This window comes from Ursus maritimus, unplaced genomic scaffold (genome assembly GCF_017311325.1).
Source record: "Ursus maritimus isolate PB19 unplaced genomic scaffold, ASM1731132v1 scaffold_18, whole genome shotgun sequence".
NCBI lineage: Eukaryota > Metazoa > Chordata > Mammalia > Carnivora > Ursidae > Ursus > Ursus maritimus.
The window spans coordinates 43,015,533-43,031,164 of record NW_024424230.1 but is presented as its reverse complement, the minus strand read 5'-3'; the positions used below and the strand labels follow the sequence as shown (position 1 = coordinate 43,031,164).

At 40.0% G+C, this 15,632-nt stretch overlaps 1 protein-coding gene across 2 annotated transcripts in view; it reads right to left on the bottom strand.

The window, feature by feature from the left end:
• CHST9 (carbohydrate sulfotransferase 9) overlaps positions 1-14,618 on the bottom strand; it is a 184,213-nt gene extending 169,595 nt beyond the window's left edge. For both annotated transcript variants that reach the window (XM_008690898.2, XM_040632621.1), the window contains exon 1: positions 14,406-14,618. In XM_008690898.2, coding sequence (XP_008689120.2) covers positions 14,406-14,511 — 106 coding nt within the window. In that variant the 5' untranslated portion in view covers positions 14,512-14,618. The remainder of the gene's footprint in view (positions 1-14,405) is intronic.
• Between the last annotated feature and the right edge of the window lie 1,014 nt (positions 14,619-15,632).

The following is a 15,632-nucleotide window of genomic DNA, read 5'->3' as shown; positions in this document are numbered from 1 at the left end:
GGCAGGTGAAATATCACATCACTAACCACAAACCCCGCTCTCAGGAATCCTCTCTTCTCTCTGCAGCCCTTGGCCGTCAGTGACTCACATGAATATTCAGAGAGTACAAATGCGGAGAGACGTATGCCTTTATGAAGTTATATGAGCCTTACAAGGGAGCCTTCTGGAAGGAATGGCAACACAGTTGTTTGAAGTCAATATAATGATTCATGTAGTGGTGCTATTCACTGTACACACAAAAATATAACAACCCAAAGGGTCCCCAAAGTCAGAACTGAATAAATGAATATTTAGGAATTCCAGATGCTAAAAATACACCTGAAATCTCATTTTCTTCTTAATCAGAAATTGCTTCAGGGAAGAAGGCTCTTTGCCTTCTGGAATCCAACATCAGCCAAGTTAACTTGGTATCCTGGCAGAAATCAAGGATAACCTGACTCTCGCCAATTGTAAACAGAGAGCATGAAATTTAAATGCAAGAGATACAGAAGAGAAAAGCTGCCTACCTGTTGCTGTGAACTAAAAAAGACTTAATGCTATTTAAATTTCAATGGGTACTGCCATAGTATAATTTGAATTTGTTCGGATTTTTTTTCAAATGCACACCTGCTATTACAAGCTCAATCAAGTTGATGTAAAATATTTCAGAAGGACGAGAAATAGAATTAAAACCTATTAGATTTTTCCATTATGACCCATTTCCCATTTAATTACATCACCATTTTCTCATCCAGTCTAGATAGCTCATCACTCTCTTTAGCTCTTCCAAAAACATAGCATCTCACTTTTTGAATACGGGATTTCAGGCTGCAGTTATGTCTTTTTCCTTAGCTGTAGGTTATCAGACATACCTTTGATCCAAAGCAAACTGGGAGTCTCTACCTAATTTTCTGCCAGTGGTTCAGTGAATGGACTTCTGATTTCTTGATTATTGAATTGCTTCTGGGGATGGATCTAAAATGCAGGCACTGACCCTTAATGTCAATCATAAAATTCTGAGTCCAAAATTCGGAAGCAATTTCATTGTTTACAGTGTATTTCTGGCAGCGTGATCACAAGCAGGCTGACTGCTTTATGGATTTGTCTCTCTCCTGAGCAAACTTAAAAGAAGGCTTAGTAAAACCTACATTGGTTTATTGAGTGTGTGAAAGCTGGCTACTATTCTTTTCTTCTACTACCAGATATTCTTTGGCTTTGTGCATCTGAAGATTTTTTAAACTGAGAAATTTTTTTAGTGTTACTGTGTCTGTCTTAGCTAATTATTATGTGGTGGGTCATGTAGAAATTCCTGCAAATATTTTATGATAAAAATCATTCGTATTTTTAAATATATTTCACATTGTAAGAAATGCAAAATTGTGTGAGCCTAATTTATATGAATTCATAATTCATGATAAATTGGTTATTAAAATAATATGAAAGCTGTCCCTAGGACCACACAATATATAAATATGTATGTCTATTCTTCTCCATCTGCAAACAACTACTAATTGTGACTTTCCCCACGTGGTATACGATAAGCATTCTAGAATTCTACATTTATCATTGTGATGTTTTTATTAAGAGCACATTTAGGCATTTCCACTGTGCACAGTGCACGGCCACGGCATGGAAAGCCAGACCTTTTGCCTCGCCATCACTTCCTCTCTGAATACATCTGAACCATTTTTGATGTCGATTTCTGGCCTTCTCAATTTTTGAAAAATTAATGAGGTAAATTCTCTCCCCATCAAGATTCTTAACTCTGTAGCCAGCAGCCGCCCACGCAACAGCTAAATGTCATCTGAAAAGAAGAGAACGGCGTCTGCACAGGCTCATCTTGTTCTTTCCCTGAGATGGGGTCCAAACAAATGGGAGGCGTCCAGATTCAAGAGCTGTCAGTGTCACTGATGTCAACTCTGCTCCCACAGTCTTCTTTAACGGCTTTTAAAAATCATTGATACTGTGGATAACAACTTTTTAAAAAGATTTATTTATTTATTTGGTAGGGGAGGGGCAGAGGGAGAGAAGCAGACTCCACGCTGAGCACGGAGCCCAACTCGGGGCTCGATCCCACGACCCTGAGATCATGATGTAAGCTGAGATCGAGAGTCGGATACCCAACTGACCAAGCCATCAGGTGCCCCCCGTGGATAATAATTTTGTGCTGTGGGCCACACAGATGGACTACCTAAGTGAGTGTTCTGGAAAACAAAGGAATTTCAGAGGGTGAAATTGAGAAAATAAGAGAAGTGGGGGCACTGAGTAAAAGAACAGAAGTTTAACAACTAACGTGTAAATTAAAATTTATTATAGGGAAGAGCCATAAAATTAAATTATACTAAAATTTAACCACATTATCAGTAAAATGCTGCATGATAAAGTTTTGCAGAAGCATGTCACCACGACAGAGTACAATCATGGACTTTTCCTTCCATGATATCATATGGTGGCTTCTCATACGCAAGGATGGAGAACATCATTTTCATGGTTGTGCAAGTTGAGGGGCTGACATATATGCACCTGAGAGAGAAGGATATACTGGTATTTCATTCCAAAATCCCTAACTCAATATTTTCCAATTCAGTTAGCAAAATCCTACCTATCATGGGCAAAAGGAAGCACCTGCGAGGCACAGGGGACACAACAGTGAAAGGGGCTGCTAGTGTCACCCTTACAGCTCTCATGGCTTAGTGGTTTGAAAGTGGTGTGACACACTTGATGGCCAGTTCAAGCAATGGGAAGGAATGTAACACAGCTGGAGAATAAATGCAACACGTGCAGACATGAGCCTAGAGAGTTAAGTAGGGGTCATATCACTAGAAGCCTTGACAGCCAAATTATGGAGTTTAGGTTTGTCCCAGCAGCCACTGGGAGGCCCAGAAGAGCATTCACCCAGGAGGAGGAACAAGGAAAGTGGAGGCATCCCAAAAGGCAACAAGGTCTTTCGGTGGGGCAACTGCCTCAATAATGAGTCAGGACAGACTTTGAAGAAAAATTAAGAGTTTGGCTTTGTACCTACTGAGTTGAAGGGATCTGTGGTGCTATCAAGTACAGACGCCCAGGAGGCCGGTTGGCACTATGTGAACTGTGGGGAATCGGGTTATAGATGGAATTAGACGAGAAAAGCATGTAGAGTGAGAAGAAAAGAGGGCCAAAGGTGGGGAACACCAACAGCTAAGGGAAACACATTAGTCTGAAAGGGAACTAAGAATGCAGCCAAAGAAGAGCAGGAAAATGCCAAGAGTCTGTCCTCGTGGACATCAAGGGAAGGTGGCATCTGAGGGCCGCTGGTGTCTAACGCTGCAGAGAGCCAAGATGAGGATGGGCAGGACTTAGTGGATGTTACGGCAGGCAGGTTACTGGGACCAGTGGTGGATGGAGACAGACTGCAGCGAGGGGTGGGTGAGGAGAGAGTAATCAAGCAGAGATGGTGATCACACAAAATTTTAAGAAGTTAGAGAGGAGGAAGTAGATTGGGGGAAGAGGGAAAGTATGGTTGAAAGAATAGATATCTGACTTGTGTTATTTTAGATGGGTGAGATTGAACCATGTAGAAACACAAATATGAGGAAGTGATGGAGAAAGTGATGAAGACACAGGAGAAGAGAATATATAGAGGGTGGGCAAGATCACCGAAGATGCAGATGCCTTGGGAGACAGAGTATGAGTGGGACGATGAGGAGGAAAATGGAGGAGGAGCAGGAGGAAGTAAGAAGCTGAGAGAAGAGCCAGAGATGGGGTGGAAGTAGAGAAGTATACGTCTGTTACTACTACCGTTAGCAGGAAGCTCTGAGAGTTTCCTTTGATGCTTTCTGTGAAGTAGGAGGAGGGGCATTCTGCAGAGAGACATCGGGGAGATGCTGTGCTTGGAAGGCTGAAGAGAAAGCAACATTTCAGAAACTGTCTCTCTGGAAAACAGGAGAGAAAAAGCTCAATAGGGAACAGAGGATTGCCAGACAACATTAAGAGCCCATCCATTTATCCTGTACCAAACTGTCTCATGTAATTTTCTATCACAGTCTGTAGTTGCTAGAGATAGAAACAGACAGCCAGACTGATCTTGAGGAATGACACCATGAAATGTAATCTTTTGTGAACAGTTGATGAAGCTTCTTCGTGACCTGAGCAAAACACTCCCACAAGAATATTCCAAATTCATTATGTGACTCCATGAAAAGCACATTTTCCCCCCAACACTCTGAGCCTAGAAAAGGTGTGTGTGTGTGGGGGGGGGTGGCCAGTGCATATAGCTATTCTATTAGGAAGATATAGCTCCATTAATATGATAATCATTAATTAAATGATTTGCGGGGACATACGTATATCCCTATGTGACTGTTTTGTATGAATAGTCACTCAAAAGCTGTTTAATTCTTCAGAAGAGGAAAAATGAAATATCTAGAGCTACGAAGTTCACAGACAGATCTAGAAGGTCCTGATGACACCAAAGATTGATACGTTGTGAGACCTGCATAAAAAGTCAGCTGTTCTCTGTCTCTGGAAACTCTCTCCCAATTCTCTCCACGGAGGTCTTAATTGGGGTCTCCTATGTTTCAGGCACTGTGGTCCTGACCCTCAGTGGGCTTCCAGTTGGGGAGATGAAAATGTTTACAACCTAGGCTGACTCACTTCACGAGAGATGGAGCTAAAAGCTAGAGAGTAGTAAAGGGGAGGCTAGTGATTAATTCTGTTTGATTAGCACAAACACAGTTACTTCCAATCTCCTATATACAACTCAGTACAACTTCTGGTAACCTATGACTCAGGGAAACAAGAGAGAACACGTAACGAAAACTAAATTCTTTTATTTAGAAACAATCCCTATTTACTTTTTAAGTTTTATACCTCTTTAACCTGTGATGAACTGAATACCATGAAGCTTTCCACCAAACCTCTTAGTTGTTTGATTTATTCCTGAAAGCTACATCTGAAAAGAAATGTAAAATACATTGTTTCCAAAGACATTGGTTCTGCATTGGTGAACTTTCTTTGGAAGTCTGGGGCTGTAACAACACTAAAGGTCTTCTCTGTGAAGGCAGATTTTTTTCAACTGGAGAACAGAAACCATATGCTTGCTCCTGGTGACACATCTGATTGCTAGACTTCTCAAATGGATTTTGGAATGGTTATGTTCAAGACACTTTAGGAAACAAACCAGTAATTCAAAAGTATCCTGAGTCCAAGAGGGACAGGAGGAAGGAGGAAGGCAGGAGGAATCTCATCTCAAGGAGAAGGCAGGAGGAAAAAACCATCTCAAGGGGAAGGCAGGAGGAAAACACTAGAAGGGAAAGGGGAAGAGAATTGTATGGAAAATGGGCAGTTATCAGGAAGCATGTTTTAGTGCCAGTTTTCGTTATTATTGGCTATACAAATTGAAGCCTTTCAGTTGCTTCTTTAAAAAGGAGGAGGCTGGGATTAGATGACGCTTTAGCAGTTGGGTTTATTTTTATAAGGAAAATGAGAGATTTTGGACTAGGTGGTATTACATACCAAATCAATACTAACAGGAGTTAACCTGCCTATCGCCTTGAATTATTTAGTGAGTGAGGTCTTTACACTCACACTCAAAGTCCACACTAATGATCTAGTAATTATTTTAATCGATTCTCAATGAACTGTTAGCTACTCTGTTGGCATACCAATAAGCAAGAAGTTGTGAGAGCAGACTCTGTGCTCTATATTTGTATCTTTCCATCCATAATTCTGAGTGGAAATCTGTGTATCCAAATAAGTATTTCCGTACCCATTTTACTAAGATATATCATTTAACATTTGTGGTATCTTAAGAAGTCCTAATATTTATTTGTGTGAGAAGAGGAGATATAATATGGAATCACAGACTCTTGAAGGGGATGTTATTTTGGAGAATATGCAATTTAAGCTCTTATAGAAAACTCTCAAACATGTGAACAAAGATATCATACAAAAACGTTCTGAGTAGGAAGCTGTGTGATAGCAAAAAATTAGAAACTACTTTTATGCACCCCAACTGGGGAATGGACAAATCAATGACAGCATAGTCACATGATGAAATATTACATGCTAGTTGGGTTAATGAATTAGAGGTGCAAAAATATGTGAATATAAACAAATCTCAAAAACCTAATGTTGAAAGAAGAAGCACGTTGCACAAGGGTATATACAGATAGACACCTTTTATATATAAGCTAAAAATATGAACAAGGAATACATATGTATTCAAATTATAGAGACCAGCAGGGGAATGTCACAATAAACATCAACTTTAGGATGGTGGTTACCCAAGGAGGGCAAGGAAAAAAGTGTGGAAATCAGAGAAGAGAAAACCCCATAATCTGGAGAGATTAATCAACTTGTTCAAAACCACAAAACAGGCTAGAAGTGAGTAGTGAGAGCTCAGTGCTTTCTGCTACAAAATATTACCCCCAAAATGGACGGCGCCTCAAACTGGCTTTGTTAGGCTCTTCTTCAGACACAAAATGACAGCCCCAGGGAACTTAACATTATGCGGGACCTTAAAAAGTCTTATCTTCTCCAATTCCTCACTCAAGTTTTGACTTTTCCTCACAACATGTCTGCCAAATGATGATTCAGCCTTTGCTAAAAACAAACCACAGCGAAAGGAAAAATAAGCCTTTTCTAGTAACACATTCCTAACCTCAAGGAAGACCTTCCAGGATATCCCTGGAGAAAATCCCTGCTCAACCAAACACTGTAACTTCTGGAAAATCCGAAGTTAAGTACCAGCCTCACTTGGCCTTCTAAGTTTAGTTGAGCTGAAGACTCAGAGGCTGGGGTAGAAAGGCCAGGCAAAGTCCCCTGGGTGAAGCCAGTTACCGGTGGCTGGGTGGATAAGAATAAACACTGATTTTGGAGGGCACTGGGGGTACATAGTGAGGTGAAGACTTAAGTCGGTACCTGAAAGTTGGGGAGAGGGGGTAGAGAGACACTGGTGACCAACATATAAGTTCCCTGCCCTCGAGAAGCTTATACTTCATTGAGAGAAGTAGACTGTATGGAAAAAAACATAAAGCACGACCACAGATGGGAATGAGTGCCCTGAGGTCAAATTAGGAGATGATAAAAATACGTGCAGGGAGAGAAAACACAGAGGATATCTATTTTACATAAGATGTTGAGGGAAGGTGATATTTAAACTATACTCTGAATGATAAGGAAAGCCAGCGATGAAACAGCCAAGGAAACATATTTTAGGAAGACAGAACAGCTAAATGAAAGACCCTGAGATGGGCAAAGATCACATAAAACAGGATACAGTGGCATCCAGAGGTAAGTAGAGGGAGCATGCACTCATTTGATTTAAAAAAAAAAAAAAAAAAATGGTTGCAGGGGCACCTGGCTGGCGCAGTTGGTTAAGCGTCCAGCTCTTGGTTTTGGCGCAGGTTATGATTTCAGGGTCCTGAGATGGACCCCTGCGTCGGGCTCCACGCTCCACAAAGAGTCTGTTTAGGATTCTCTCTCCCTCTCCCTCTCCCTCTGCCCCTCCCCACCACCCTCTTTCTCTCTCTCTCTCAAATAAATAAAAATAAATCTTTTAGAAAAATGGTTGCCACCCTCATCAAAAGTGGAGGAAGTAAATCAAATGGGTGATTTTTTTTTTTTTAAGAAAAGCCATTCTATTTTCCTATGTGATTGACTGTAAGCCGCAAGTCCTTCTGTGTTATAAGTGGCTTTGCTCCAACTCAGGTATACAAAGATCCTCTGGGAGAAAATACAATTTCAATATAGCAACATCACAATCAGGATGAACAGATTGATTCTGGAGGAAAAGAACATACTTTCTCATCAGAGAGACTCAAGAGAAAAGAATTATGTCAATCCAGTCTCATTGCAAAACTTTATATGCCACAAAATATACTTAGTTTGAAAAAAAAAAAGCAAGATGAAATCTCCTTAGAAATACCAAAGCCTGATGCCACAGTCTGCTTGTGAGGTTCTAAAGCAATTGCCTGAGAAAAAGCAATAAGGTGGCTTGGCTTTGCTTGAAATCAGAAGCCTGTAGCTACTACGTTTCACTTTCATACACACGTATAAGGGTTCAAATATAAACTGGGTCTAATGATGTTTATTGTGCCTTAGCAGAAGAAAATATTAAAAGTAGCTATTTGTTTTGGCTATGCTGCCATTGATAATAGCATGTAGGATCCGAATAGAACCCTGATCTACAGAAAGTCCACGTCACTGACCAGAAAGAATATACTTTTCAGGCTAAGTATATTGGGTATCAGTCCTACAGAGCCTGGATTGGTGACAATGAGTTTTATGCTAGCTATGATAAATCACATGTTAGCTATGATAATTCTTAGCTTATATGCTAGTGTTGAACCCCAAACTAAATTCAGATATCACTATTTAGTGTAAATCAGAAAGAAACTAGTAGAAATCAGGAAAACATGTCTACTTAGAGGTGTGGAATCTAAAAAAAAAAAAAAAAAAAAAAAAAAAAATTAAGAAAAACCCAAGCTCCCAGATACAGAGAATAGACTGGTAGTTGCCACAGGTTGAGGAGGAAAGGAGGGGGAGAAAAAAGTAAACTGTTTTTGTTTTCCTTTTAGTTTAAATAGATTTATTAAAAAAAAAAACAATAATGATCCTGAAAGAAAAGCTCAGAAGTTGTTTAGATAGATTTTTACACTGTCGGATAAATCCAGGGAACAATTTTAGTTTGGAACACATGAGACTAAATTTGATTCTGGAAAATCTCAAGAAAAAAAATAACATAAGCTATTTGGTGGGATCTGTTTGATTTTCACTACTCGGCATATTTAAAATATGTGTATGTAACTTCACTACATAATAGGAGATTTTATTAGAGGTGTATATTTCTAACACAGGTGTCATACAAGAATAAGGTACATCATATTTTAAAAGAAATAAAGAGTACGTGTTAATGGTTCAGAGGACAGGCACCAGGATCATCTTCTCAAAAAATGGCTTAAAAAGCTGGGGTTTCATTTGCCATGAAAATGATCTGACCATGCTATGGAAGAAGGTTGAGCCAGTGCCAGGGGCACAGCTAGGATAACTTAGGGAGGCAAGTTCTGGCTTAATATATGGAACTTTCTAAGGAGGTGGCTATACAGCTGAGTGGATGCCTCAAGGAGTAGTGGATTCTTTGCCGCCAGAAATATTCAAACACAGTCTACGCAGTCATTTGGCTGGATGCTGAAAACCCAGAAAAAGCATTATGTATCCCCCCCCCAACTCCAATACTATCGAGCACCTACCACACACATGTGGCATGTTGTAGGACAGGGACACCAAGGTAGGTGAGACAGGCAAGGTCCCTATTTTCATGGAACTTGTAAAACAGCACCCGATGCAGACAATAAATGTGTGAACAAATAATAAAACGAGGCAATTGCTGATTATGATCATTTCTGTGATGGAAATGAATAAGATGGGGGGTCTGACTGATTGGCTATGGGGGTGCTTCGCTGGTTGGCTGCTTTGATCAAAGCAGGTGACATGTGAGTGAAGGCGGGACAGGTGAGAGTTGGGAGAAGAGCAGCCCAGCTTCTGAAATGGTGAGAGGTGAGAGCTCTGAGTCAGCAAAGGGTTTGGTTTGCTGGGAGACGAGGGGTGACGCCAGGAAGCATCTTGAGGGAAGGGAGGGTGAGGCAGTGGAGGCAGGCAGAGGCTACAGCCCACACAGCTCTGTGGGTCCCAGGGAGAAGATTTGTTGGAAAGAATGAGATGTAACTGAAACATTTTAAGCAGGAGAGCAATATAGCATTGCTTTATATTTTTTAAAAAATTAGATGATATCCAAGATGATCTGTACATTCTTTTCTAAAGCTGAGATTCTGACCCTGTTTTGATAGGATTCTCATCACGCCTTACTGCACGTAGCAAACACGTACCACGCCTTTTGGTATTTGCTCTATTAAGCACGACCATTCTACCTAGAGGAAGAGGGCACCAAATTGCCAATTTCAGCAGTCGCTGGGAAAAAGTGACCCATTCTTGTGATTTAGTCCTGAACTGGCCTTCACCATTAGCGCATCTTTCCTGTAGAGCATCTGTTCTGCTCTGGGGCTCTGTGCCTACTAACCCTGCCCCCACCCTTACACCACACCCCACGCTTCTATCATCAGCTCAGCAATGCCATCACTGATTGGGCCCTTTCTTCTGGTCCCAACTCATTACTGTGCCTCAACCTGGAGGGCCCCTCTCTTCTATCACAATGGGTTGTCCTTTTGTACCAGCACGTTGGCCTGAACTCAAGACCATTTTCTCCCTTACAGTCCAGGAGACTCGAGTCTCCTTGAGAACGGGGATTACAGCTGGTTCCCTACTATATTTGGGCATTCGCCAGTGCAGAACCTACGATTGTTAAGTCTTCAAAAACCGCTATGGAATGAACAGATACCCTGAGCTTGGGGGTAGAGGTATCTACCTACCTACGCTGCCTAGACCAGAGATCTTTCTGGACACTGACTCTCCTCTCCACGCTCAACCAGATCATCCTCCTTCTAATTCCTACACTGTGAAACATGCTGGCTCTGTGCCAGTTAGACTTTCCTAACCATTTTAACTGCAGCCAGTATGGAGCCTTTTATTTTTCTTAATCAGGCAAGGCACAAGCTTAAGATTGTTGTCCTGAATTGTGGCTGAGTCTTAATAGTGATAATTCTGAAAAGCTAGTCCTCAGATCATCTCCATCATTTTCAGAATATGAATAACAGTTCAGTATTACTTGCCAGGAACTGTGCAAAGTCTCCTTTAATCCTCCCTGCCACCCTACATGGAAAACATTGTTATCCCCATTTTACAGATGAGGAAAATGCAGCACAGAGAGGCTAAGAGATTTGCCCAGGGTCACACAGCTAAGAAGTAGATATGAGATTTTCAAGATTCTTTCAAATATGAAACTTGCACTTTTAACAACTAGGGAAAAAGATTTATAAAATAAAATTCACAATAATACATCCACATTAGCATAAAGAAATGCATAATTTAATTGGTGTGGTATTGTAAAATGGGTGTGATTATAGAACTCTCTGTTGTATAACTGGATAGATTTTACTTTCTTTGTCACATATTTTTCCTCTTCACCTCCAAAAATTTTGCCTATTCATAATCTCTACTAGCATATCAGAGCATATTTAAGATTTTTTTTGTAATTCTAAAGCATTTTAACAGAAGAACCCAGGAAAACCAGAAAGGCTTAGAAAATAGTCCAGATCTTATAAGATTTTAAAGGTCTCAAATACAGGATATGAAAAGAATCTGAGAGTTTTCCTACACAACTGAAATGTATATGAGATCAAAACCATTCAGAGTTTTAAAATCTGCTCTATTTACAGAGGGTCTTAGAAACCAAAATAAACTCATCTTCCACAGTTCTTTGAGTGACAGTTCTAAAATGTCCAAAAGACAAAATTTTCATTTTTAACTCAACATCAAAGCACACATTCAGATATTTTCTGATTTAAAAAGTAACTTCTTGTAAAAATGACTGATGCTTCTGATGTTATCTAAAACACATATAAAATATACATGTACCCGTCTACCTGGAAAACTAGAGAATTACAACCCAGGGCACTTGCCTGGGATAAGGCAGAAGTCCAGATGGTTGTCTTATTGAAAAATAATAAAAACTTTTCTTCAGTGAGACAGTTATCTAAAGGAATCTTGGTTCTAACATTTACACTCACTATCATAAGTAGATTGTGAAATATTATACACTTCATTTAAGACATATAGAGAATCAGAGAAAGTACTAGCAAATTACAAATACGATTTAAGAGAATAAATAGTATTTATTATTTATTAGAGTATAAGTCCATCTTTACTGGGGAAAATAATTTCCCAACTTGGAAAACTTATGAACTTAATTAAGAATCCACCTTGAAGAAGGGGTTACACATCTATGAACTTGTGAATAGCTTGGGGTTACAAGTCAGTATCCATACTACAGCATTCATTATATGTGTATCTTACCCACCTTTTTGGTTAGGAGGTTCCTTGAGGGCACATGAGAAGTAGGAAAGTCTGGGCATGGGTCTCACTTTGGAAACTCTTTAGCTTTTGCACCTTTGGGCAAGTCACTTGGTTTCTGGGTCTCAGTTACTTCATCTGTACTCTAGGGGGCAATAATACTCACCTTTACTCATCCCCCCCCTCCCCCCAACAAGCCATGTATAGGGAAGGGCATGGACTTTGCAGAGACAAAACCAGAGCTTTCCCTCTACACCTAGACCTGCACCTGTGAGGTCTGGGATAAGTTCCTTACCTACCCAAGCCTCAGTTTCCTCATCTATAAACTGAGACTATCATACCTAGGAAGATGTCATTAGGATTAGAGAAAGTACATGTGAACATTTGGCACTTGATAAGCTTTCAATAAATGGTAGCTATTGATGCTTGGGGCCCATTTTGTAAACTGCATTATATATGCAAGGTATTATTATACAACCTGTTTCATCAGAAATCATGTAGTTTCTTACCTGACACACTAACTACAACATTTCTCCCACAGTCTGTATATATGAATCTTTTTCTTTTTAGATTAAAACCCCGTTGTGATGCTTTCCTTGTGAACTTTGTTATGAGACTATGAAATTAGCAAACAACCCAATAATGAGATCTCTTATTCTTCCTCCTTTGCTGCATTCCAGTCTGTAGTCCGCAATGCATTTTCAGTCTACTTATTCATCTTTTTATCACTCATTCAACAAACACCAACTGCGGGCTTACTATGTGACAAGATCTATACTACAAGAGAAATTAGCCTCTCTATTTTATTACAGATGGTTTCATGAAATATAAGTTAAGATAAATTATTTTTTTTTAAAGATTTTATTTATTTATTTGACAGAGATAGAGACAGCCAGCGAGAGAGGGAACACAAGCAGGGGGAGCGGGAGAGGAAGCAGCAGGCTCATAGCGGAGGAGCCTGATGTGGGGCTCGATCCCGTAACGCCAGGATCACGCCCTGAGCCGAAGGCAGGCGCTTAACCGCTGTGCCACCCAGGCGCCCCAAGTTATGATAAATTATTATAGTAATATAGCAAACTTAGAAAGTATTACAGTTCATGTAACTTATAATGGGAATTAAGGATAAGTTTTGACAACATTACATGTTCTCCAGAAAATAATTACATGCAAATGCTTTTCACAAGAGTTACTATATAAATTAAATAAATCCAAAGTGTATATGAGGATAATCCAAGGAAAGGGATTTAGAAATGGAAACAACTTTAAAAATTATCATATTTGTGACTCAGTATTGAATTATCTTTCAGAATAGTTTTTTTTTAAGATTTTATTTATTTATTTGAGAGAGAGAGAGAGAGCAGGAGGAGGAGCAGAGGGAGAGGGACAAGCAGACTCCCTGCTGAGCACAGAGCCTGATGTGGGTGGGGCTCCATCCCACGACCTTGAGATTGTGACCTGAGCCGGCCAAAATCAAGACCCCGAGGCTTAACCAACGGAGCCACCCAGGTGTCCCTCCGAATAGGATTTTACATCTAGAGTGATTTAAAAATAGGCTACAATTGGAAGTAATTAAGAAATTGTTCTTCTGTTTTTACTTCATTTCACTTAAGAGTCATAAGCCATTGGCTATTTCTATTGATGGAAAACAACTGAATTTCACAACACATACATGTATATATTTCTGGGATGTCCTAAGACATTTCCTTTAATCATTATAAACATAATCCATTCCCTATTATCATATAATCCATTTTAACAGTAACTGAGTGCTTCTAATGTGTGGCAACGGCAAACTAGAATGATGAAAGTACAAGGGTAGGAGGGATTGGCGAACTACTGGTTGTGGACCAAATCCAGCCCAATACTTATTTTTGTAAATAAAGTTTTATTGGAACACAGCCAGGTCCGTTTGTTTACATATAATCTACAGCTGCTCATGTGATACGTTGGCAGGGTTGAGGAGCTGTGCTAGAGATGGTATGGCCTGCAAAACCTAAAATATTTTCTATCTGATCTTTTACAGACAAGGTTTGTGAACTCCTACTTCATAGAGAAGGTATTCAAGAATTTCCATGCCAATTTTGAGTACTGACACACACATTAAAAAGGAATTAAGGAAGCTATTTAGTTGTATATTTCATTCCCTTTAGGCTTGTGCCCAATGCTTACTGGACATAATGGAGGTAGGACACATACTACACATGGGAGTAGACCAGTTCTCTACAAGTCATCCTTGCTGGGCTAATGGGTCATGCTGCTCCCCCACGGATATAATAAAAATTCCAAGTGTTGTCCTGTCTATGGAACAAATTCCACCTGAACTGCATAATCATCCTTTCTTTTAGGACCTGGGGATTTTAGTTTGTGTCTATTTTCTGTTGTTGGAAACACTGTGACCTTCTATAGTTCTGTAAACACTACAGCTTATTTCATTGAAAACGACCAATGCAAGTAAAATAGAGAAAAAGGATTGACTGTACCTGTATGCTGTTCTTCAATCCAGACTTGCAAATACATGAAGAGGAGCAGCCCTGCTACTCCAAATATCAGCACCGAGAGGAAGACTTGTTTGGGGTTCATGACCATTTCAGATGGCTGCCTTTCTCCTCATTTCTGAAGACTGCATGATTTGTTTTTCCGTAGAGCTTTGATCCTTTCTTGTTCTGTTAAGCGCTCCTTCCATGAAGCAACCTAGAATTTTTTAAAAATCCACATTGTACCTTGCTGATGACATTTTCCCCCAAAACAGCATAAATATGCAGCATATCAACACTAGCGAAGGCGCATGTGAACTGGAACGCTCTGAAGACAGAAGAGACTGTAGGAGATCGTCCCTAGAATGGCAATTTTCTAACCTTATCTCAAGAATGTATTATCCTACCGTTAATAAGGAACACCCCCACATTTAATTAGGTACAGGATAGCCAGACTTAAGCCACCCTATACTGGAAAGAGTAAAGCAGGTTCAGGTTACCTGAAAATGACTGCGAGGGGAGAGAAGACTATCAAAGTAGATTGTTGAAGGAGTTTTGGAAAAACAAGTTTATAGAATAAAGAGGGGGAAAAAACCACTTCCTAACTAAAAAATATATAAAAATGGAGGGTTTATCATTTCCCTCTCATGTAAAAGTAATAGATTTCTCCAACTGAAAGGGTACATTTAAAATCCGTCCAACACACAAAAGGATAAATATTAAAAGGTCAGATTGAAAGGGCTTCTCCCACAAGAACACGGGAGCGCAGAAATCAACCTCAGATAACAGAAATCTACCTCCGTAATGAAAGGTTTAAAGAAATATTGAAATTTGTTTTAGAATAGTCTCATTTAGTGTAATCTTACCCTTTTACTTTTGCTAAGTTGCATCCATTTTTGAGAATCTCATGAAAATGCGAACCCTATTAGACAAAGATAAACAGACACAAAATCTTGCATAAAGAGCAGGATGCTTAGCCACTGTCACTGGAGCCCAAGTCAAGAAGCCTGATTCCCATGAACCGCCACGCAAATATGCAGTCGCCTGCCTGGGGAGCTCACATGGTCCAGCTAATGAGGCCAAGGTCATGGCTTTGTATCTAACGCTGGCCAAAGACCTTGGCTCTGTTCTTTGGCATGGACCACAGCCCCTTTTTGGATGAGCAGAATGTTTTCTCACTGTGAGGACATCACATGAACTGCTGTGTCTAAAAATGATCTCTCTTTTTTCCTC